This window comes from Anomaloglossus baeobatrachus, chromosome 9, assembly GCF_048569485.1.
Source record: "Anomaloglossus baeobatrachus isolate aAnoBae1 chromosome 9, aAnoBae1.hap1, whole genome shotgun sequence".
NCBI lineage: Eukaryota > Metazoa > Chordata > Amphibia > Anura > Aromobatidae > Anomaloglossus > Anomaloglossus baeobatrachus.
Window position 1 is genome coordinate 60,855,432 of NC_134361.1, and position 23,660 is coordinate 60,879,091.

Here is a 23,660-nt window from a genome sequence, read left to right on the forward strand (position 1 = left end):
TGCAGTTTTAATAAAGTCATTGTTTTATCAGAAGGAGATTATCACCTAGGGACTAGTAAACCTGCTGCCATTTGGTCCTTCATATTCATGAGCTCTGTGTAACCCCGCCCCCACTGCACTGCATAAGCAGAAAGCTGCTAATCAGAGTACACAGAAATCAATCAGAGAGTACACATAAAGCAGCCAATCAGTGGTGTGTGTGGCGTTATACAGAGCTCAGCATTTGGAGAACTTGTAGATCGCCAGGAGATAAAACAGGGATTTTATCAAACTGCACTAACACTAGAAGTCCCAGAAATTTCGAGCTCCCCCCTGAAGTCCCAAATTAGGGTCAAATGACCCTTAGTCCAAACTGAATTGAACTAACTAGAAACTAAATGGCTAAACTCAATGGAAAACAACAACCTCCTGTGGTGCGTCAGTAATGGCCTTAATTACAGAACAAAAGACGGTGATTATAGGATGTTAGCTAAAGTCCTTCAGGTCATTCGACCCGTCTCTGGGTTCCAAAAGGTAGAGATGTTAAATGACCCTTCTCTGGGATTTCTAGTGCTAAGCAGCCCAGTAAGTGACACATCGCTGGAATCAGGGTATCTGCCAAAACATGGTGCCAGATTCCATTTAAATTCAGATCCGACAATCCAGAATGTCTAATAACCTAGCATTTGTTTCAGAAGAACAAGACCAGGACTATAAGGCAGAGTTTAAATATATATCGTTAAATCCAATACATTTTTGCATTGAGGTAGTATGTTCACACAGATGAGAGAGGGCAGTTCCCAGTAAAACAAAGAAATGATGAGTTTCTTTCTTTTTAGCTATATATAATGAAAAGTCATACAATCTGATAACAATCCGTGGAGAGGTTCCTCAAGATTTTCAAGATCTGTGATGGTCATTAAAAAGGAAATTTCATTATTCACAAATTTAAAAAAACTGTGCCCATTGGAAAACCCCGTAAGAATGTACCTTTTTCAAGGGTGGCAGATGAAGATGACAGACGCTTGTGGATGCTGCCGTCTGTCTGCTTTAGGTTCGATGTGGATGTGGAGCGCATGTTTGCTGCTATAAAAGGGGGGAAAAAAAAGAAATTATCTCAAATCTTTGATTTAAAAAGCACCTTTGTGTTAATCGAGCAGTTAGTAGATGAGGATTCCCACCGATGGCCAAATACTAGCAAATCAGAAGGTGGAGGTTTGGTGCACATCGCAAAAAGGTATGTTTGGAAAATTAAAAACAAACACCCCAGTAACTCTGAGGCCGGGTTCTGATGAACGTTTCATGATTTGTATAAGGACTACAATGTCCAGATTAGTCGGGGGGCTCCCGACCTGAACTTACAGCATATGAGGCCATAAGGTTTGGTCCGGACATTGCAATCCAGATACGAATCCTGAAATATGCCTGTCCGAACGCAACCTGAGGGACAGAAACACACCGATAAAACTCTGGCTACAGCCCCTACTTCTGAATTGCTTATTATCTGGCCATTTTGAGTGAAAATCCTCTGTAAGCTCCGGCAGACTTTCAAGGAGTATGCAACATGCCACCACAAAAGGAAAAGCAGAAACGTCCACTGAAGGATCTCTGACCTCCCGACCATCATTTTACAAACCAATAAATCATTTCCTGAAGTGCAGCTGATGAATGTGTTCTGCAGACCTGAAGAGGTCAGATTTCTGTGCCGCACTGCATACGGTCAGCAAAATTAGTTCTGCTGATGGTGAAATCTGGAAGCAGCGACCCGAGCGTCGAGGTTATGAGCACTGTTATATATGACATGTGGGAAGAGTGCGGAAATATGCACAACATGAGACTCACAATGGGGAGTAAAAAGCTGACATTAATTGTCCTGCCCTCTGCTCACTGTGTCCCAGTCTACACAGCAAAGCAGACAAGGGAGCAGCAGAAATGGGGAGTGGGCTCCTCTTGTCTTATCTAGCGGCTACTGAGATAATCATGCAAATACCAAGAAAACACTCAAATTAAAATATTAATAATAATTATTATTTTAATTTAGGAGTTTTCTTGTTATTTGCATGATTATCTCAGTAGCTGCTTGATAAGAGACAGGAGAAGCCCACTTCCTCTTTGCTGCTGCTCACTTGTCTGATTTGCTGTGTAGACTTGGACAGAGTAAGGGGTACTTCTCACATAGCGAGATCGCTGCTGAGTCACATGTTTTGTGACTTACCAGTGACCTCATTAGCGATCTCGCTGTGTGTGACACTGAGCAGAGACCTGGCCCCTGCTGTGAAATCGCTGATCGTTACACACAGTGCTGGTTTATTTTTTGCTCGTTGCTCTCCCGCTGTGAAGCACACATCATTGTGTTTGACAGCGAGAAAGCAACGATCTGAATGTGCAGGGAGCCAGCTTCTGACAGCTGCGGACGCTGGCAACCAAGGAATACATCGGGTAACTAAGCGAAGCACTTTGCTTGGTTACCCGATATTTACCTTGGTTACTAGCGTACGCCGCTCTCAGGCTGCCAGCACTGGCTCCCTGCACACGTAGCCAGAGTACACATCGAGTAACTAAGCGAAGCGCTTTGCTTAGTAACCCGATATGTACCCTGGCTACGAGTGCAGGGAGCCAGCGCTAAGCGGTGTACGCTGGTAATCAGTGTAAATATCAGGTAACCAAGCAAAGCATTTTGCTTAGTTACCCGATATTTACCTTGGTTACCAAGCGCAGCATCGTTTCCACGAGTCGCTGCTGGCTGGACACTGGTGAGATCTGCCTAATTGACAGCTCACCAGCGACCATGTAGCGACGCACCAGCGATCCTGACCAGGTCATATCGTGGTCGGAATCGCTGGTACGTCATTTAGTGAGACGGTACCCTTAGGTTTTAAATAAACCCCATTAAGCAATTTTCTAATGATATGTGTTCACTTAGCTGGAATGTATCATTAGAAAATGGCTTAATGGGGTTTATTTAAAACCCTACTCTGTCCCAGTCTACACAGCAAAGCAGACAAGTGAGCAGCAGCAAAGGGGAAGTGAGCTCCTCCTGTCTTTTATCTAACAGCTACTGAGATCATCATGCAAGTACCAAGAAAACACCTAAATTAAAATAATTATTTTAATTTATGAGTTTTCTTGTTATTTGAATGATTCTCTCAGTAGCTGCTTGATAAGAGACAGGAGGAGCCCACTCCCCATTTCCTGCCGCTCCCTTGTCTGCTTTGCTGTGTAGACTGGGACAGAAAGAGGGTATAAATAAACCCCATTAAGCCATTTTCTAATGATACATATCAGCTCAGTGAATACATTCTACAAAAATGCTGTAATCTGACTAAAGCTGGGTTTACACGCTGCAACATCGCAAAGGACATCGCTGTAACGTCACCGGTTTGGTGACGCAATAGCGATCTCCATAAGTCTCTGCTAAGTCTCTGGTGAGCGTTCAACCCGGCAAACCTGGCCAACAACTTACCAGCGATCCGGACCTGCAGAGCGACCTAGCTGGTTGTTGGGGACGTTGATAAGCAGCCTTTTGAAAGGGAAGTTGCTAACAAAGTCGCTGAAAAGGATTCACACACTGAAACTTCATGCTGCACAGCGGGAAACAAAGGACCTAGGAATGGTCCTGAACGACTTGTAGTGATCAGCAACTTCCAGCAACTTCACAGCAGGGGCTGGGTCGCTGATAGGATTCACACACTGCAACATCGCAAACAACATCGCTATTGCGTCACAAAACCGGTGACGTTACAGCGATGTCGTTTGAGATGTTGCAGTGTGTAAACCCAGCTTAACACTATATCCTAAGAACAACTATGTTCTAATCTGTATCTAAACCTTCCCCTTTGTGTATACAGCAGGGTGCTAGGATCAAAGAGGCTTTACTGAGATGAAGACCTAGGCTATTTTCTTTAAAAAATGGCACCACATCTGTCCATAGGTTGTATGTGGTACTACAGCTCATTTTGTTGCAGATGAGCAGTAATACCAAATACAACATAGAAAAGGAGCACTGGGAAAGTGCTATGAAGTCATGACAAAAAGGACTTAAAGAGGACCACCCTGCAGAATTTTCATATATAAACTAAAGCTAGTGCTATACTGGCGCTATCATGCTAATTCTATACATACCCTTCATTGTGAGATCGGATGTATACTTTCTGAAATACAGGCAAAAACTTTTGTGAAATACACTGTTATTTGATTGACAAGTGCTGCAGAATATCTAACAGGTGGGTCGGATTTTGCTAGTTATCTGCACCTGTCTGCATGTCTGTCCTTCCTCCCCCCTTTCTTCCCCTATAATAACAGAGGCAGGGGGAGGAAGGACAGGCAGGCAGACAGGGGCGGGAATAATCAGTAAAATCCCACCCACCTATTAGATATTCTGCAGCATCTATCAATCAAATAACAGTGCATTTCACAAACTTTACTTGCCTGTATTTCAGAAACTACACATCCGATCTCACAACTAAAGGTATGTATAGAATCAGCATGATAGTGCCAGTATAGCACTGGCTTTAGTTTATATAGGAAAATCCTGGTGGTTGGTGCGCTTTAAAGAAAGAGTGGGGCAGCTTTGCCTAAATATTCAGGAGCTAAATTACATTTTTTGGGCGGGACAAATCCATTTTGATTACCATCTTTAGCCTAGTGACCGAGTGGAAAAACTTGCTCTCAAAAGAGGCTGGCACTGTTCACATTTGAGGCCATCATCAGGCGTTCTCATAGATCCAAAGATCTTATTAATTGTGGGGGAGATTTAGATATTCCGAAACTCCTAAAATAGCAATGAGAGTCTTGCAAAATAATTATTTGGTAGCAAAACGTGGTTTGCCAAGTGACTTTCTATAGGTACTTAGGCTATGGAAACACATAAGCTGCAAACAGAAACAGCGCTTTGTTTTAAGGCACATAAAATGCAATTGGTTTTGCAGCGCGCACAAAAAAAACAAGTCCTTGGAGCAGGCAAGAAATTATAAAACCATGCAGAAGAGCGTGTGTGGATGTCATGCACTTTACATCTATTTTAGAAATATCAGTCTATTGCATTAGTCATTATAAGCAGGATATAAGCAGGACACTCCTTGTGTATAAGGCCAGGGCCTAAAATGATCCCACTAACATAACCACAGATGATCTAAGTGTGACACTGTGCGATTGTGGGGGGTTTCAGATTTACAGAAAATGTCATGGCTATACTGGGATGTTATATACACATCCTCCATCAGTTTACATTCACTACCGCAATGTTCTTCGCTGCTGCTATACAATGTCTGGTTACTCCTCGCAGAAGATTCAATTACCGTATTTTTCGTTTTAGAAGACGCACCGGATTAGAAACCACACCCCAAATGAGGGTCCGCCTTATAATCCTAGTGCATCTTAATCCTAATGCTCACCAGGGGGGAGCGGGGGTGGTGGAGCGGCTCATGAAGGTCACAGGAGGCAGGGACAGTGAAGCTGCGGGCTCAGAGCAGGGGGTGTTGTGGCTCAGGAGGGTGTGTCGCGGGGGTGGGTGCCATTGATCTGCCGGCGGGCTGCAGAGGTGTCACTGCAGTGGAGCGTCTCAGGAGGGTCACAGAACAGGGTGTCTTGGCTGCAGGTGCCATTGATGCGACTGTGGGCTCCGTTGAAATTGCCAGTGGTTGACGCGATGGACTTCAAGAAAATGGCTACGGAGGGGGCACGTGCGCAGACAGGACTAGGTGGTCATTTTCACGAAGTCCATTGCGTCAATCTGCGCATGCTCCGCCTCTGCGGCCATTTTCTTGAAGTCCATCACGTCAACAGTGAGATTCAATGGAGCCTGCAGTCAGATCAATGCACCCCCCACCGAGACACCCAGTCTGTGACCCTCCTGAGCTGCTCCACCGAGCCCTCAGTATCGCCGACCCTGCCTCCTATGACCCCGCTCCACCACCACCGCCCCAGTAAGCCATATCCGGACTGTAAGACGCATCCACATTTTACCCCCAGGTTTGAGGGGAAAAAAGTGCGTCGTATAATCCGGAAGATACGGTAATTTGTAGTAAAACAGATGCAAAAATCGCATGCATTTTACTTAAATTCCATGTAAAATCCATTGTCATCAATGCTGTGGAGCCGTACAATACTACTTTTGGACAGTTCTCATTAATGACCAGTCAAAATTTTTCCACTGTCCTGGAGCGGGACATGTAATGTATTTCACATCGATATGCAATATATTCTATTCAAGCACTAATAAAGTAGTTCTAAAGCCATTACTGTGGATCTGGAGATTTCCAGGGAAGTTTGCAGCTACCCATACATTACAAGTGTATCATTACACAATAGCCACCTAAGTATACAGCTGTGTATATGATGTGACAACAGACTGGGTCCATTAGACTAAAAGCAGATCTTTGCAAGAGGCTATCCTGACATCCACATTACCTGTCTTTTGCTCATTTAAAGGGAACCTGTCCCGGATTCGCTCTGCCGGCATCAGAATCTGATTACGCTATTATACAAATACTGTAAAAAGCCGGCCCGGAAGTATGGATTCAGTGCATCAAAACTTTCACACTATTATTGTGGCGTAAAAAGCTTTGAAAAGTAACAATTTTGGTGCAACTTGAGGTTGTGCTAAACTTTTGCGACTTTTGGCGGTCACATCATTTTTACTCAGGTGCGTCAAGTGGGCGGAGTGAGGGCGTTACTGGGGTGAGGCAACTGCAACTCGCCAAATTCATGACTAGCATCGGCGTTCATTACTCTGCAAAGTGTACTGCAGCAGGAACTGGAGTAGGATTTGTGGCAAGGGGAACACCACTCATCAGACAGTCCCGATTCACGAGGAGGGTTACTCTTTATGAATCAGGAGCGTCTGACTCCAGCACATCTGCTCGTCAATATTTACTTAGGGGGTTCACAAAATACAAAATATTTGCAAAATTGTAGGACAAAAAGTGATTATTTTAAATACATTCTATATTGGACTTTGCCCATAGTGAACATAACCCTTCAGGATCGCATGAAGAAAGGAATTTCCAGCATCCAGGTTCCAGATTATTTTAAAAAACGAATTCCTTTATTCCAAAAATATTTAAAAAGGTCATTCCATATGTATAAAAACAAGTGGCAATTTTCAAACAGGTACGCGTTTCGGAGGATCACCTCCTTAGTCTGAGACAACACCATTCAAATGAAAAGCCCTTAAAAAAGGTCAAGGGGGAGGGGAAAAAAAAAAATCACAAAGAAATGACATCACATGTGTAGAAACACGACTGAGTAGGTAGCACATGAGATAGACTTTTTACAATACATTTGAAATTTCATTTTTCACATTGAGCCCATACGGCATTCTGCTATTAAGTAAAATTATCCATTTTGCTTCGCAGCGGTGTAACAATTTTGTCAAATCGCCACCCCTTTTAGGGGGGGGGGGTCACTTTTTCTGCAGCATTCACTTTGAGCGATGTCAGATTATTTAAAAAATGTTTAGATGCGGCAGACAAGCTCCGTGTAGTGGTATGGTTTACATCATAGACGTGCTCTGAGATGCGGCGGCGTAATGTACGGGAGGTATTTCCCACATACTGGACGTGGCAGCTCGTGCAGGTGATTATGTAGACCACCGCAGCGGTACCGCAATTAATAAAGGACTTAATGGTAAATTCTCGGTTATTAGCACAAGATGTAAATTTGGTGGTATTAAACATGAACCTACATAAACCACAATTTTTTTGAGCACATTTGAAGGAGCCCAATGTGGGTAACCAATTATGTGAACAGTGACTTATATTCTTATTGAGCATTGTGTGGTCAGTAGGTGAGATGCGATTTGCTATTGTAGTATTACGCTTGGACACAAATCTCACGCCATTAGCCAGAATACTTTTTAAGGTGTCGACAACCTGTAAAATAGGTAAAAATTTCTTGACAATATCGATGACATGATAATAATCACTACTAAAACAGGTTGAAAAAACTACCTGGGAAGAGGTTTGTGCAGACACAGGAAAACAAGTGGATTTTTGTTCATAATATTGCGCTCTGTTTTTCTTTTCAGATTTTAGCTTTGCTTGGTCAATAACCTTTGGGGAGTAACCCCTGTTTTTGAATCTCTTTTTAATAATATCACATTGCTTCTGGTAGGAGAATTCAGAAGTGCATGTGCGTCTGGCCCTAATGAATTCTCCCACAAGTATATTATTGATGACATGGCGTGGATGGCAACTAGAGGCATATAATAGGGAGTTGCCTTTCTGAATAGGTCACAATCCACACTATCAGTACCAGCATTAGCTGTCAATTGAAGGTCCAGAAAGGAAATTGAAGTAGGATCAGTTTGATGGGTAAAAAAAAATATTACAGGGATTATTGTCCATGTAATAAATAAATCTTTTCATGTCTTCCAATCCCCCCCTCCCAGACAATCATCACGTCATCAATATACCTTAGGAAAATATTGATATTAGATTCAAAGGGGTTCGTATCAGTAAAAATGTACTCCTCCTCCCACCATGCCATAAAGACATTGGCAAGAGAAGGGGAACATTTGGACCCCATCGAACAACCCTGTGTCTGAACAAAAAACTCATCCAAAAAAAGTAAAATAGTTGTTTTTGAGAAGAAAAAACGCAACCTCTATAATATAGGTTTGTAGGTCAATTGAATATATTTTGACATGTATTTTGTTAAGGCTAGAATGGCTAGGTCATGGGGGATAGATGTATATAGATTTTGGATGTCGCATGTTAACCACCGGCATGATTTATTCCATTTAAATTTATTAAAAATATTGAGTGCAGGGGGGGGCGTGGCTTGCTGATGGCCGAGTGAGCTGCACTTGCTGGGAGCTCTGTCCTGAACTTCCCCCATTAGCCTCCATTAGAGCACATTAACATCTCCCTGCTTATGGGCAAATCCAGGAAAGTCACCCGACACCGAGGTGAGATAAAGGAGACAGTGAGCAGCATGGATCGTTTCCTCAGCCAGAATATATCAGCAGCCGTCAGGAACACTAGATCAATGATGGCGTCTGCCTCCCTCATGGAAAACTCACAGCCCCGGGAAAGTCAAACACAGACACAGCAGGACCCGGGGAAATCACAGCAGGACTTCTCCAGCGAGGAGGACAATGAGGGAGATCTGCCTAATCTACATGAGATAAGTAAATCTATCAAGGCTTTGCCTACAAAAAAAGATCTGGACAGATTTGCTAGCAGGCTTGAGAATACTTATAAGAAAGAGCTGCAGGCACTGAAATCTGAATTCACATACAGGGTAGAGGAGGTGGAGAAGTCCCAGGAAGCCATCACTGCTGAGTTGTCCCTACAAAGGAAAATATTACTTAGCCACTCAGCAAAGATTGATGAGCTCACTTCAGGGCAAGAGGACTTAGAGAACCGCAATCGGCGAAATAATGTCCGTATCCGTGGCATCCCTGAAAGTATTGGCACGCCTGAACTGGAGGCCATGGCACAGAAGCTCTTTGCTCAAATTCTGGGAGAACAAAGCTCTGGGCCGATTGAGTTAGACCGCATACATAGGGCCCTGGGTCCCAAATCCCCTCCAGATTCACGTCCAAGGGACATAATATGTAGAGTCCACTTTTATAAGGTAAAGGACTCCATCATGTCCGCGGTGCGGCAGGCAGGATCCATCAACTACCAGGGGTCCCAGGTCCAGATATTACCGGATCTGGCTAGACGCACTCTGCAGCTGCGAAGAGCATTAAAACCCCTGCTCCAACACCTCCAGGACAGAAACATTCCATATAGATGGGGTTTCCCCTTCCAGCTGACAGCGCATAAGGATGGGAAATCAGCAATCTTTCGCAAACTCGGAGATCTGGCTAAGTTCTTGGGGACTTTCGAGCTTCCTATGGTAGCACTGCCGGATTGGCCCTCAGGCCCCCAACTCCCTGTGGAACCCCCAGTATGGCAGCCAGTCCGTCGCCATGGGAGACAAAGAGGTCCTGACAAGAGCAATCCGACAGGGTAGCGGTCCTGTGTAGCACCCCTGTTTCCTACTGGGGATAACCTTCATGGGCCCTTCCGGCATGATAGCCAATTATCCCTGGAGCCACAGGGGAGGGCCTTACCATGAAACTGCATCAAAGGCATCGTTGCAAGTTACTGTGATTTGTTGAAAGTCTTTCTCCTGTCACCTAATATTGCTTCTTTCCAGACTAGCATTGTGTTATTTCACAGGTGTTATCAGAGGTTCTGACATTGGGTCAAGTACTACTTAAACCTCATAGGAGGAAGCAGTAAACTGTTTGTGTTATACATCCACTTGGACCCTCCACCTGGTGGACCTGGTTTGGAGTGTCTTCCCCTAGCCTTTACTGACTGGACCCTGTGGGGCTGGACTGTCTAGAGGCGAAGATTTGGGCCTTTTGAGAAATAAGCCCGGGAGACCCATGTGATTTTCTTGTTTTTTACAATTACTAGAATCTTGTCCCTGATCTGAACACTTTGCTCACCTACCGGGAATGCTGATTGGGGTCAATGCCTAGAATAATAGCCTGTTATGATGTTTACTTTTCTTTAGATGATAAAGTTTTAGCGGGAGCATATAGTTAGTGCGCTTTATAATGATATATCATATTGTATTAGAGGCGGGGGGTAAGGAACGGACTCGCTGCCGTTCTTGGCTTCCTCTAACCCCCCTTAGTGCAAATGGCAATCCATTGCCATGGAAATTTTGCACCACTTAATACTAGGGTTCCTTACCCACCTTTTAGGTCCTTTGACCTAAACCTTGCTCTTTCTTTTCTCTGTCTTTCTTTCTTCTCTATTCTTCCCTCTCACCTGACTGGACCAGCCCCCAGATACCACATCATGCTTCCAGCTGACCTGCATTATGGATAGTGTCAAGTTTTGCTCCTTCAACGTTAAAGGTTTGAATGTCCCTGAAAAAAGAAAACAGATAGCATATTCCTGTCATAAGCAACGGGTGGCCATCTTGATGCTTCAGGAAACTCACTTTAGGTCAGATGCAATTCCTAAGTGTTCCTCGGCTTACTACCCGATTTGGCACCATAGCTCGAATCCTGATGCTAAGTCTAAGGGGGTTTCCGTGGCATTTCATAGGTCCTTCATACCAGAGGTGTTAGACTCCTGTATCGACCCCAAGGGAAGATATATTTTCTTAAAGCTTTCTTGGAAAACCAATATCTTTGTTATTGCTAACATGTACTTTCCTAACCAGGGGCAGGACAGATTCTGTGCAGACGGGAGGAAAATTCTGGAAGATTTTGCGGACTCCTCTCCGGTGATATTAGGAGGCGATTTTAATCTACCAATGAACCCGGCCCTCGATGTGTCCTCAGGTAAGTCGTCCTATCCGGCCTCAGTCATACAAAGGGTCAAAAAGCACATGCATGGTCTGAGATTGGTGGACATATGGAGGATTCTTCATCCGGACACCAAAGATTACAGCTTCTATTCCTCGGTCCATTCTGTCTATAGCAGAATTGACTCCTTCCACATTTCTCATGCCCTCCTAGACATGACAGTAGAAGCGACCATAGGTAATATAATATGGTCAGACCACGCTCCCATTTACTTATCGATTCAGTTAGGGCCTCGTGTCAAATCAAATTTCACCTGGCGACTAAATGAAAACCTATTACAGGATCAGTTATGCAAAGCGGACCTTACCCAGTCAATTCATAACTTTATTAGAGATCATGAATGTGATACCACTTCTCCTGCAATCCAGTGGGAGTCACTGAAATGTGTATTAAGGGGCATTTTGATCTCACATGGTGCCCGCCTGAAAAAAGAAAGAGCCATTGAAATAACGCAGTTATCTAACCAGATTGCCTCACTAGAAAGCAAACACAAACGGGACTCATCTCCTACAACCTACGCACAACTCTCTACAACCAGACATAAATTACTAGAGGTATTAGACCAGAAATCCAGGGGCTTAAGAGAACGTCTCAAAAGCCGCTTTTATCAACTGGGAAATAGAAGTGGGAAGCTTCTTGCAAGGGCCCTCCATCCCCGCTCCATGAATACTTACATCCCTTTCATAAAAGATCCAGGAAGTGATGGTCATTTGCATAGCAACCAGGACATTTTAGCAGGCTTCCGCACATACTACAAGGCGCTTTATGATATTAGGGGACAATCGGGACACATAGCGACATATGGGACTCAAGATGATGTTAAAGCTTACCTGAAATCCCATAATCTCCCTTCCATCTCAAATGATACCTTACTGGAGCTGGAAGAGGACTTCTCCCTGGAGGAGGTCAATGCGGTAGTCTCAGATTTGAAGTCAGGGAAAAGCCCAGGTCCAGACGGGTTCTCAGCGGGTTTCTATAAACAATTTTCAGAACTTCTAAATCCTCTGTTCCTATCGGTCTGTAGATATATATCTGCAGGGGGTGCGTTCCCTCCCCAGGCGTTGATGGCCCACATCACAGTTATACCAAAACCAGGGAAGGACGCATCTCTTTGCTGCAACTATAGACCGATCTCGCTCATAAATCTAGATATCAAGCTTTATTCTAAAATGATATCAAATAGGTTACGAGACCTTCTTCCCAGACTGGTAAATCCAGACCAGGTGGGTTTCGTGCCCAGAAGAGAAGCCAGGGACAACACCCTGAGGACCATCTCCCTGATTGACGGCGCAAGACGTCACAGGATCCCCATGTGCATCCTGTCGGTAGATGCAGAGAAGGCGTTTGACAGGGTGCACTGGGGTTTCATGTTTCAGGTCCTTAAAAACATAGGGTTGGGAGAGCACATGATGAACAGAGTTACAGCACTCTACTCTTCGCCCACAGCACAAATCAAAATAAATGGCTCCCTCTCAGATTCCTTTACAATATGTAATGGAACAAGACAAGGGTGCCCCCTTTCCCCATTATTATATATTCTGACCATGGAACATCTGGCGGTGGCATTGAGGAGCAATATATCAATTAAAGGGGTTACATTTCACAAACAGGACCATAAATTAGCTTTATTCGCAGATGATCTGCTCCTGTACGTTACCTCTCCACTCATTAGTCTACCCAACATAATGGCTGAATTGCGGAGGTTCGGATCTCTGAGTAATTTTAAAATAAATACTCATAAATCCGAAATACTGAATATATCTCTTCCTCCAATGCTGGTGACTCAGCTCAAAGCCTCTCTCCCCTTCAAATGGCAGGTGGATTCATTGACATACCTAGGAATTAAACTGACGGCAGATCCCCTTGACCTCTTTAAATCAAATCACCGCCACATTTCCAGGAAGTTAGAATTAGACCTCAATAACTGGAACAAACTCCAGCTTTCATGGTTTGGGAGGATAAATGCGATCAAAATGGACCTGTTACCGAAGCTGCTTTATTACTTCCAAACCATCCCCTTAGTATTGCCGGCCTCTTTTTTCTCACGTCTGAAATCTAGCATAACCAAATTTGTCTGGGCACATAAACGCCCACGTATTTCCCACAAAATATTGAGTAGATCAAGGGATATGGGAGGAACTGGACTCCCTAATCTCCTTTTGTATAGCTACGCCTCTTTAGGGACGTGCGTTCTGGATCTATTTAACTCAGGTGAAACGAAAAGATGGGTGGAAGCCGAAAGCGCGCAATCTGATGTTGATCCGAAGGTAGTTATTTGGACCAGAGCACCACCCAGCTCCAGCTCTATCACAGTACCCTTTATCACAAAGCAATTGCGGAATTTTATGTCCCGAGGTAATAAATATCTTGACTTGTCCTCCATTCCAGGCCCATTGACACCGGTCCATAGTAATTCAGATTTTCAGGCGGGTTTCCATAGATCAACATTCCTCCATAAAAGGAAGAGTGACCATCCTATTATTCGTGACTTTATCTCAGACACAGGTATTACACCCCTAGATAATTACTCTTCAGATATCAACAAATCTCAAGATATGTGGTTCTTCTTCGAACAGCTGAAAGGTTTTATAGTGTCTATGGCTAGGAGGGTAGACATCTATAGGGCACTCACACCCTTTGAGGCCCTTTGCCTAGAGAAGGATCCTCCAGGCCATACCATTTCGACCTTGTATGACTTGTTTCTCAGATGCAGAGGTGCGAGGGACGGCTTGCCTGGGTACTTTGGGAAATGGGAGAGAGAGTGGGGGAGGTCATTCTCGGCTGAGGAGCGGACCAAAATCCTTCTCTTTATTGGTAAAACTTCGCTGAATGTGATATCACAGGAAAGGTGCTACAAGATCCTATCTAGGTGGTATAGGTGTCCTGTGAGTATCCATGCTGCCTTTCCATCAGCCTCTGATGTGTGCTGGAGATGCCAAAAGGAGAGGGGAACCCTCACTCATATCTGGTGGTCATGTCCCCCGGTGAGATCATTCTGGGAGAGCATTTTCCAGTTACTCAATAAACTCTCCTTGAGGCAGATCCGGCCCACAAAAGAGTTAGCTCTCCTGTCCCTCGGGAATGTTTCTGCTTCAGGGTTTAGGAAAGGTTTATTAAGACATTTTTTAACAGCTGCCAGAAACCTAATTCCAAGATATTGGAAGCAAACTAGAATCCCATCACGGGATGAATTCATAGCAGAGTGCAACGAGATCTTCAGGATGGAGACCTTGATAGGTCAGACACTCGGCAACAAGGACAAAGTTGATGCTACGTGGGCCCCGTGGATCATGTTCAGGGACTCACCGGATATGGGTCTATGGATTCACGGGGGGGCAGGTATGTAGGTAATTTTCCATTCTCTTATTTCTGTACCTAGAAGGTTAGCCTTGAAAATGTGGTTTTGATGTAGGAGGGCGCGTCCACTCGGGTGGGAACTCTTTGTACCCTTCCCCTTTCATCTTACTTTCCCACGTTTCTGTTGTCTTTACTGTCTCTAAATTCTTCTTCCACCTCCTCTTCTTTATCTCTTTTTTTTCAACTTGTTCTTCCTATTTCAAACACATACGAATTGTACTTGTTATTTTTGGTCGCCAGTGGCGCAGGTGTAGTCAAAGAACTGTTGTGTTTTTAGCAGCTAGCTTGGATATATACCCTCAGCCTGCGCGCTGTGCAATTGTTTGATTATCTTCTTCTATTCTAATAAACTTTGATTTGAACAAAAATATTGAGTGCATGTTTTGTGTCATGAGTATAACTTGGAGATAACTTTGCAAGTGGGCTTAATCTAGTGTCCAACCATTGGGAAATATTTTCTGTGATTGACCCAATTCCCGATATTATGGGTCTAAGAGGGGGAGGGAAAATATTTTTATGAGTTTTTGGTAACGCATGTAGTAATGGAGTTTTAGGAAAGGCAGGGTTAAAAAAATTCTACTTGTTTCTGAGTTATGACACCCAATTCATTGCCTCTATTCAAGAGGTCTTCCAATTCTGATCTTATTTGAGATAGGGGGTCATATTGGATTTTTCTATAAAAGGAATTATTTTCTAAAAGATTTTTTACCTCACATTCGTATAATCCTACATCAAGAACGGTTACAGACCCGCCCTTATCTGAGTTGTTTACAACTATATGGCTATTTTCAGTAAGGGATTTCAATGCTTTCTGTTGGAGACTGGTTACATTAGAGGGCGTTTTTTTCTTTGATTCACTTAATTTAACAAGTTCCTCCTCAACTAGAGACTGGAAGTCCTCCATAATGGGGATTTTTGACTGTTCTGGATAGAACTCCGGGTTAGGTACTCTGGAAGTGAAATTCTTATCTATTAGCTCAGGAATTTTAGAATTATTTTCAGACAAATCTCTGAGAATTTGCAATGAGACTTGTTCCCTGAATGTATTAGGTATGAATTCCTGAGCATTAGAAATTGCACTTTCAGAGCCATCAATCACATTATCATCATTGTCAACCTGGAAAAAATGTAGTTTTAAGGTAAGTCGTCTCATAAAGTGGTTCAAATCAATAATGGCATCAAATAAATTCATTTTTACAGTCGGAACAAAATTAAGTCCTTTAGCAAGTAATTGTATCGGATCTTCAGACAAAAGGCTAGCAGATAGATTAATAACAGTAAAGTCATTGTTGTAGTTTAATAATTCTTGTTTCTGGTGGACCGTCATAACTCTCTTACCACCGGTGTGTTTCCTTCCAGATCTTCTCTGGCGTTTATTAATGTGTTTTTTGACCGATGAAAAAAATCACCAGATGTAGATCTTGCTGAGCTGGTAGATGGGGCTCTCTCCGTGTCCCAAAATGCCAGTATTTAAATCTGATGAATCAAATTCAGTGGAGGAGAAATTTACGCGATTATCCTTCTTCAAAATAAGAGGGATTTTTAAAATCTTGTTGTTGTGGTCTTCTTTTGCGATTTTGATGCCAATTGTAAATGCGATTATTTTCATAATCAATAATGTCCCTTTTATATTTATTTTCTTTCGTGACCATGATGGTATCCTCCAATTTATTTAGACTCAACATGATTTTATCTTTTTGTGTCTTGAGTGTATTAATATCACTGATTTTTGACAAAACCTCTTCAATTTTCTTTATACTGTCATCCAGTTTGACAATTTTATCAGTTTCTTTCTCCACAATTAAAGTGATTAATTTTTCAGAACATTCAGAGAGAAATATTGTCCCATTTTATGATGAAATCTTGGTCATATTCAGACGTCGGGCGTTTTTTTTATTCTAAGTCCTCTGGGGATCATTTTGGCATTCAGATAAGCCTGTAAGGCTTTTTGATCCCACCACACCCTCAGTCTTGTGGACATGAGCTTTTCCAGCTCCCACATGGTGGTTTTGAGGTCAGTTCCATCATCCATTAAAGTGTTTTTAGAACCAGAAAAAATACTGGCCACTTTATTCAGTCGTGTCTGATTATTAAGTGAAAAAAATTCGTCCATCACAATATTATTTGGATTCTCCATAATAAAGTCTCTATTGACAATGTATCAAGAGGAAACTATACAGTTCCAAATTATATGGAAACATGCAGGGAGCACGGGACTGGTCTGTATAGTATAGCAGTAGAAAAAAAACACCAGCTCACCCACTTGGAGTTCCATAAGAATCTGACCAGTGAACGGACATCCCTTCAGGATCGCATGTATATTAATATATTTCTAAAGAGAAAACCTCTCCCCTGACAAAAAATACCAAATACTTCGAAACGTACGTTGGGTGTTCTCTAAGGTTATTTTTCGTGACTAAGCCGTTATTCTGACATTGTCATCACTGCTGGTAGATATGATCTTGTAACACTAGCATATGCGATCCTGAAGAGTTATGTTCACTATGGGCATAGTCCAATATAGAATGTACCGTATTTTTCGATATATAAGACGCACCTGATTATAAGACGCACCCCCAAATTTGGTGAAGGAATAGAGAATTTTTTAATAAATAGGGTACGTCTTATAATGCCAGTGTCCGTCTAACAAATCATATAGGGTATATGTCCCTCACAGCCCCCCATTTTAAAATTAGCCTGCTTAATCTGGATATGACCACCTTATATTGAATATAGCCCCCTTGTGCTGGTACACATCTCCCAGTGATGCCACACGGCCCCCAATGATGCCACATGTCCTCTATGGTTGGCACACGGCCCCTATGGCTGGCACACGGCCCCCAGTGATGGCACACGCCCCCCCTGTGGCTGGCACACGGCCCCCCCCTGTGGCTGGCACACGGCCCCCCCCTGTGGCTGGCACACGGCCCCCCCCCTGTGGCTGGCACACGGCCCCCCCCTGTGGCTGGCACACGGCCCCCCCCTGTGGCTGGCACACGGCCCCCCCCTGTGGCTGGCACACGGCCCCCCCCCTGTGGCTGGCACACGGCCCCCCCCTGTGGCTGGCACACGGCCCCCCCCTGTGGCTGGCACACGGCCCCCCCCTGTGGCTGGCACACGGCCCCCCCCCCTGTGGCTGGCACACGGCCCCCCCCGTGGCTGGCACACGGACCCCCCCTGTGGCTGGCACACGGACCCCCCTGTGGCTTGCACATGGCCCCCCTGTGGCTGGAACACGGCCCCCATGCTGCTGCTTTTAGTAAAATAAAGTCTTTCCTTACCTTCTCCAGCACTGTCTTCCTTCGTGTGTCCCTCCGTGGGGATGAGCTCCTCCTGTCTCCTGCACTTCCTACTTCCTGGTTCTCGAGCCGGTCATGTGATCGGCACAACAGAGAGATATCTCTGCGTGCCTGATCACAGCAGCAGGAGGGAGACCAGGGAGACACGCTGGAGAAGGTGAGTAAAGAGTTTTTTATTTTACTATGGGCGGCAGCAGCATGGGGTCCATAGCTAACACGGGTGCATGTGCGATCAAAGGGAGTACAGGCAGATATAATATGCGCAGCTCCCCCAGCCCATCGCCGCGGTGCGGTTTCAGCACCATGGTGATGGACAGCGGCTGTGCATATCATATGAGCAGGAGCAGGAGATAAAAGGCTCCCTCCCGCAGCTTCACAAGCCTCTACCAGACTCCACCAGACCCCCAGCACCGCTCCAGAGTTGCCCCCACCTCCCCTGGACCCTGCAGTATATAATCCGTATATTCGGATTATAAGACGCACCCCCCTACTTTCTCCCAAAATTTGGGGCAACAAAAGTGCGTCTTATAAAGCGAAAAATACGTTATTTAAAAGAATCACTTTTTGTCCAACAATTTTGCAAATATTTTGTATATTGTGAACCCCTAAGTGATCTGCATACTAGGCTTGGTCCCGATATTTTATATGCTTTTAATGGATGTTCACCTGATGCCCTAATAAAAATTTTTTGTACTTTTTTGCACTACAAAAACTCTATTTCCTCTTTCTATATATTATGCCTTTGAGTTTGTACTGCATGTGGGGATTCGCTGGATTCCATACCCATGAAAATTATTGTATGGTGTCACAGAGCTTTTTGCTTATATAAGAGTACAATTAGGCAGAAAGTGTCAGATCCATGCTGCCTGTGGTTTGGGCAGCATGAACCAGATGACAGGTTCCATTTAAAGCTACCATTAGGTGTACACTATGGACCGAGCCAAAATATAAATAAGGGTGGGGTTTAAAGAGGTTGTCCCGTACTTTTGCATTAATGGCGTATCCTTAGGATAGGTCATCAATGTCTGATCAGCCGGGGTCCGACACCCCGCACCACCAACGATCAGCTGTTCTCTGTGCCAGCAATGCAACGCTTTGGAGCTGCTCCATCTTCTGACAGTGGCCGTGGCTTGGTACTGATCTGAATAGGAGACTGATGTGCAGTACCCAGCCGCGCCCACTATCAGAAGACTGAGCTGCCGCGGAACTGAGCATTTCCAGCTGCCTGCTGCTGCCACCGGGACCGAGAACAGCTGATCGGTGGGGGTGTCGGACCCCGGACGATCAGACATTGATCACCTATCCCTAAGGATAGGCCATCAATGTAGTGGACAACTCCTTTAAGTAAAGTATCAAACATAACTAAATATCAGCTTATATAACAAATTAATAGAACATTTGTCTAAATTTCTGCTAAAACCCGCCTCCGTCTTCTCTGCTGGAAATATAATATTTTACCTACTTCCAAATGCTACAAATGGGTTCTCTACATAAATGTGAAGGAGATCGTGTGTCCAAAAGCAGAAAACTCATATGAGTGATTGGTTATAATGCAGCCCAAAAAAATATTTGGTTAGTATAGAAGGGAAAAGCGAGAGCTGAAATGAATAAATACCGCCAGATCCACTTTCATCTCCGGGCTGTGGCTCTGCGGTGGAAGCATTTTTGCCTATTAAATCTACCTGGTTGGGAGAACTACTTCCCGAAGCACCTATGCAAGAAACAAAACAGTCATGGCTGTGGATGGAAGGGACGTGATACACAGGGAGGAGAAAATCATTAACAACAACATTCATGCCAATAACAATGTAATCAGGCACACGATGTGAAAAGGAACAAAGGAATTCAAACAAAATAGAAATGTAAACTCCTCTACATGAAGTGAACCCTAAATTGTCCGCTCAAGGATTGGGTCTGCCTTGGCTAGTTGTGCACATTTAGTAATAAGACAATTGTAGGACGCCATATAGTTGTGTAACACAATCACAATCCTAGCGGAGATAAAAAGCAAACTGGACGTCATATCAACAGTGACCTTTAACCAACAGTAATTAGAATTCATTTCCTAATCTCCAGTGAACATGGAGTGTGATCGAGCAATGTGAGCTGGAAGACAGCGAATGCCTGGGATACCATATTACCAGGCCATATTACATCATAGGGAGTGGAGAACCCTTCCCTATTACTCAAAGCAGAAAACCTCTAACAAATCGTGCCTCCTATTCTGACAACATTATGTGGCTCCTCACTGCGCTGTGACTGTAGAGAATTGTGTGGTTGGGCCTCATTATTAGCCTGCATGGTATTACTGTAAATGTAGGTTTCCCTTACTCCCTACACTCAGGGCAGTCAGCGTCATACACACAATCATATGACAGATCACTAAGATCTAAGAATAACCACAGTGATTTCACAATTAGCCCCTAATGACCAGGCCTGACACAGCCTTAATGACCGTCAATGGTAGAAAAGGAGAAGGTAGGACTCAGCACCAATACCGCATAATAAAATTTAGAAACTTTATTTCATCCTTTTAAAAGTCAAAAATATTTCAAAAGAAACGCATGACGTTTATTTTTGACTATTTTTGACTATTTTAAAAGGATGAAATAAAGTTTCTAAATTTTATTATGCGGTATTGGTGCTGAGTCCTACCTTCTCCTTTTCTACCATTGCCTTGGATCACGGACCTGCTTGTCCGGTGGACTACGAGCATCCATCCAAACCTGGAGAACATTATATGGGTGAGCTGAATTAATTCTTCCTTTTTCCTTAACCTTCAGCAGCCATAACTTTTCACTAATGTGTCCTGGGATGTCTCTGCTAGACTGCAAGAGTGTTAAAGGGAACCAACCAGCAGGTTTTTCACATAAAAGGGTGCGTGTCCACGATCAGTGTTCACTGCGTTTTGGACGCAGCCTGTTTCAGCTGTGTCTAAAACGCTGCATTGTACAGTACAAGCACAGAGGATAGGATTTCTAGAAATTCCATGCTCACTGTCCGTGTACTACCAGCAGCGAAAACGGACCTGTGGTGTGGCATCCTGAGCCGCAAGTATGTCAATTGTTGCGGAGATGCAAGCGATGTCTGTGGGGAGAACAGAAGAGAGAGACCGCAACTGCCCGAGCCCGGATCGTGGGCACCGACATCTGTGGTCTCCTGCGGAAGAGACTTGTGACTTTGCAGGTCAGGACCCACCGTGTCCAGGATGCAGCGGGTCTTGATCGTGGACACGTACCCTAAAAGTACAGGCCTTGCCGTGCTGGCACTAGCATGCAGATTCAAACCATACCTTTAGTTCAGAGGCTGGATGCTTGATTGCAGAAAAATCATTTATCAAAGCTTCCGAAATAACATAATTGGTGCAGTGGCAGGAGCATTGGGGCGGGACTATGTGGGTCGGGTCTTGTGTAAATAGTCCTCCCGTGTGATGGTTGGCCTTTATGTAAATTCCTCCGCTCAGTCGGTGCCTTTATAGTTTTGGCTGGCACATGCGTAGTAGAATCTTGAATTTAAGGGAACTTTTCAATAAAATGGCTTCAGAGTCAGTGCATGCACATATCGCCATCTCCGGTGCCATTTTATTAAAGACACTGTCCTCTTGCTTCTGGCTCACTCGCATCCTCTCCCTCGTCAACGTCGCTGGTGTGCACACAGTCACAATAGCCCGCGGCCCAAGCATTCAACAAAGTGAGAAGCAGAAGGACAGAGTCTTCAATAACATGGTGCCAGAGACAGCGGGTATGCGCAGACGCCATTTATTGAAGGGTTTCTGTCATACTTCAAGATTCTACTGTGCATGCGCTGGCCATAACTATGATGGCGGCGACGGTGGGGAGAAATATACATAACAATCAGCCATTACACAGGGGAGGAATATTTACACAAGAAACAACCCAATGCTCAATCCACTGCACCAATAAGATCATTTTTGAAGCTTTGCTAAAGGATTTTTGTGCGATCAAGAATCCAGTCTCTAAACTGAAGGTATGATGTGAATCAGCCTGCTAGCGCCAGTACGGCACTGCCTGTACTTTATATGGGAAAATCCTGCTGGTTGGTTCCCTTTAAAGCTGCAATATCAAAAGATGCTGCTGCCGACATAAGACCTGCCCCTGATGGTGTCATAAACAGTGGGTGGTTGGTGAAGGGTTAACCAGCCAGCGTAAACTTTACCCAATAAGCCTTTTTCTCCATAATAAAATGCTTTATACATTACATTGTAGGAATGACCACTTTGCCTTCTTTTATGCCATCCACAGAATAGAAATGCTGTTTTAGCCTCATTTAGGTTTTTGACTAATTTCTACTAGTGTGTCATATCAGATCTCCATCAGTGCACTATGTATCAGTTGGCTATGTGCCCCATGGGACTATGTACCTGCGGATATGTCCGCAGGTTTCCCGCAGCAGCACCCCGGATTCCAGCGAAACTATCTGCGAAAAACCAGCGGACATTCATGCGACTTACCTGTGGATGTCCCGGCATCTATCTCTGTAGTGGAGGGCTGAGACATCTGCAGATATTTCCTCAGGAATAATTGACATGCAGTTACGTGCGGCTATGGGACATCCGCAGCCGCACGTATCCGCAGCATGGACACAGCACTCCCCTTGTCCCATAGGATACCATGGGGAGTGTCTGTACTTGCTAAAACCTGCGGATTTATCTAGAAAATCCAGATAAATCCGCAGGTTTTCCACGGCAAAATCCGCGGGTACATAGCCTTAGTGTTTCTCATACATGCAAACCAGAGTAGGCTGATGGAGGTCTCTCGCGCTTTTCCTATCAGATGATTAGTGAAAAGCAACACAGTACTAGGATGCCATCCAGGCGCTGTCCGCGTTTTCCATAGACTTGTATGGAGGAAGGTGATCGTGACTAAAGAACAGACAAGTCTCCATAATTTTTGTGGTCCCTTGGTGAGTAAAAGAAGGGAATTTTGTTTACTTACCGTAAATTCCTTTTCTTCTAGCTCCAATTGGGAGACCCAGACAATTGGGTGTATAGCTACTGCCTCCGGAGGCCGCACAAAGTACTACACTTAAAAGTGTAAGGCCCCTCCCCTTCTGGCTATAAAACCCCCCCGTGGGAGCACGGGTCCATCAGTTTTAGTGCAAAAGCAAGAAGGAGGAAAGCCAATAACTGTTTCAAAAACAAATTCAATCCGATAAACAATATCGGAGAACGTAACTTATCAACATGAACAACATGTGCACCCGAAAAACAAATACCCTAAGAAAAACCAGGGCGGGTGCTGGGTCTCCCAATTGGAGCTAGAAGAAAAGGAATTTACGGTAAGTAAACAAAATTCCCTTCTTTTTCGCTCCTAATTGGGAGACCCAGACAATTGGGACGTCCAAAAGCAGTCCCTGGGTGGGTAAAAGAATACCTCGTGATCGGGCTGTCAGGCAGCCCTTTCTTACAGGTGGGCCACCGCCGCCTGCAGGACTTGTCTACCTAGGCTGGCATCCGCCGAAGCGTAGGTATGCACCTGATAATGCTTGGTAAAAGTGTGCAGACTCGACCAGGTAGCCGCCTGGCACACCTGCTGAGCCGTAGCCTGATGCCGTAATGCCCAGGACGCACCCACGGCTCTGGTAGAATGGGCCTTCAGTCCAGAAGGAGTCGGAAGCCCAGCAGAACGGTAGGCGTGAAGAATTGGTTCCTTGATCCACCGCGCAAGGGTGGATTTGGAAGCTTG

At 44.4% G+C, this 23,660-nt stretch overlaps 1 protein-coding gene across 9 annotated transcripts in view; it reads right to left on the reverse strand.

Moving 5' to 3' along the window:
• The window catches only part of MAP7D3 (MAP7 domain containing 3), a 159,222-nt gene that overhangs the window by 85,203 nt on the left and 50,359 nt on the right, over positions 1-23,660 (reverse strand). For 8 of the 9 annotated variants that reach the window (XM_075323750.1, XM_075323749.1, XM_075323748.1 and 5 more), the window contains exons 6-7: positions 19,571-19,666; positions 970-1,065 (exon numbers count right to left, since the gene is read on the reverse strand). In XM_075323750.1, the coding sequence (XP_075179865.1) occupies positions 970-1,065; positions 19,571-19,666 (192 nt within the window). The remainder of the gene's footprint in view (positions 1-969; positions 1,066-19,570; positions 19,667-23,660) is intronic. The other variant, XM_075323752.1, reaches the window with a different exon arrangement.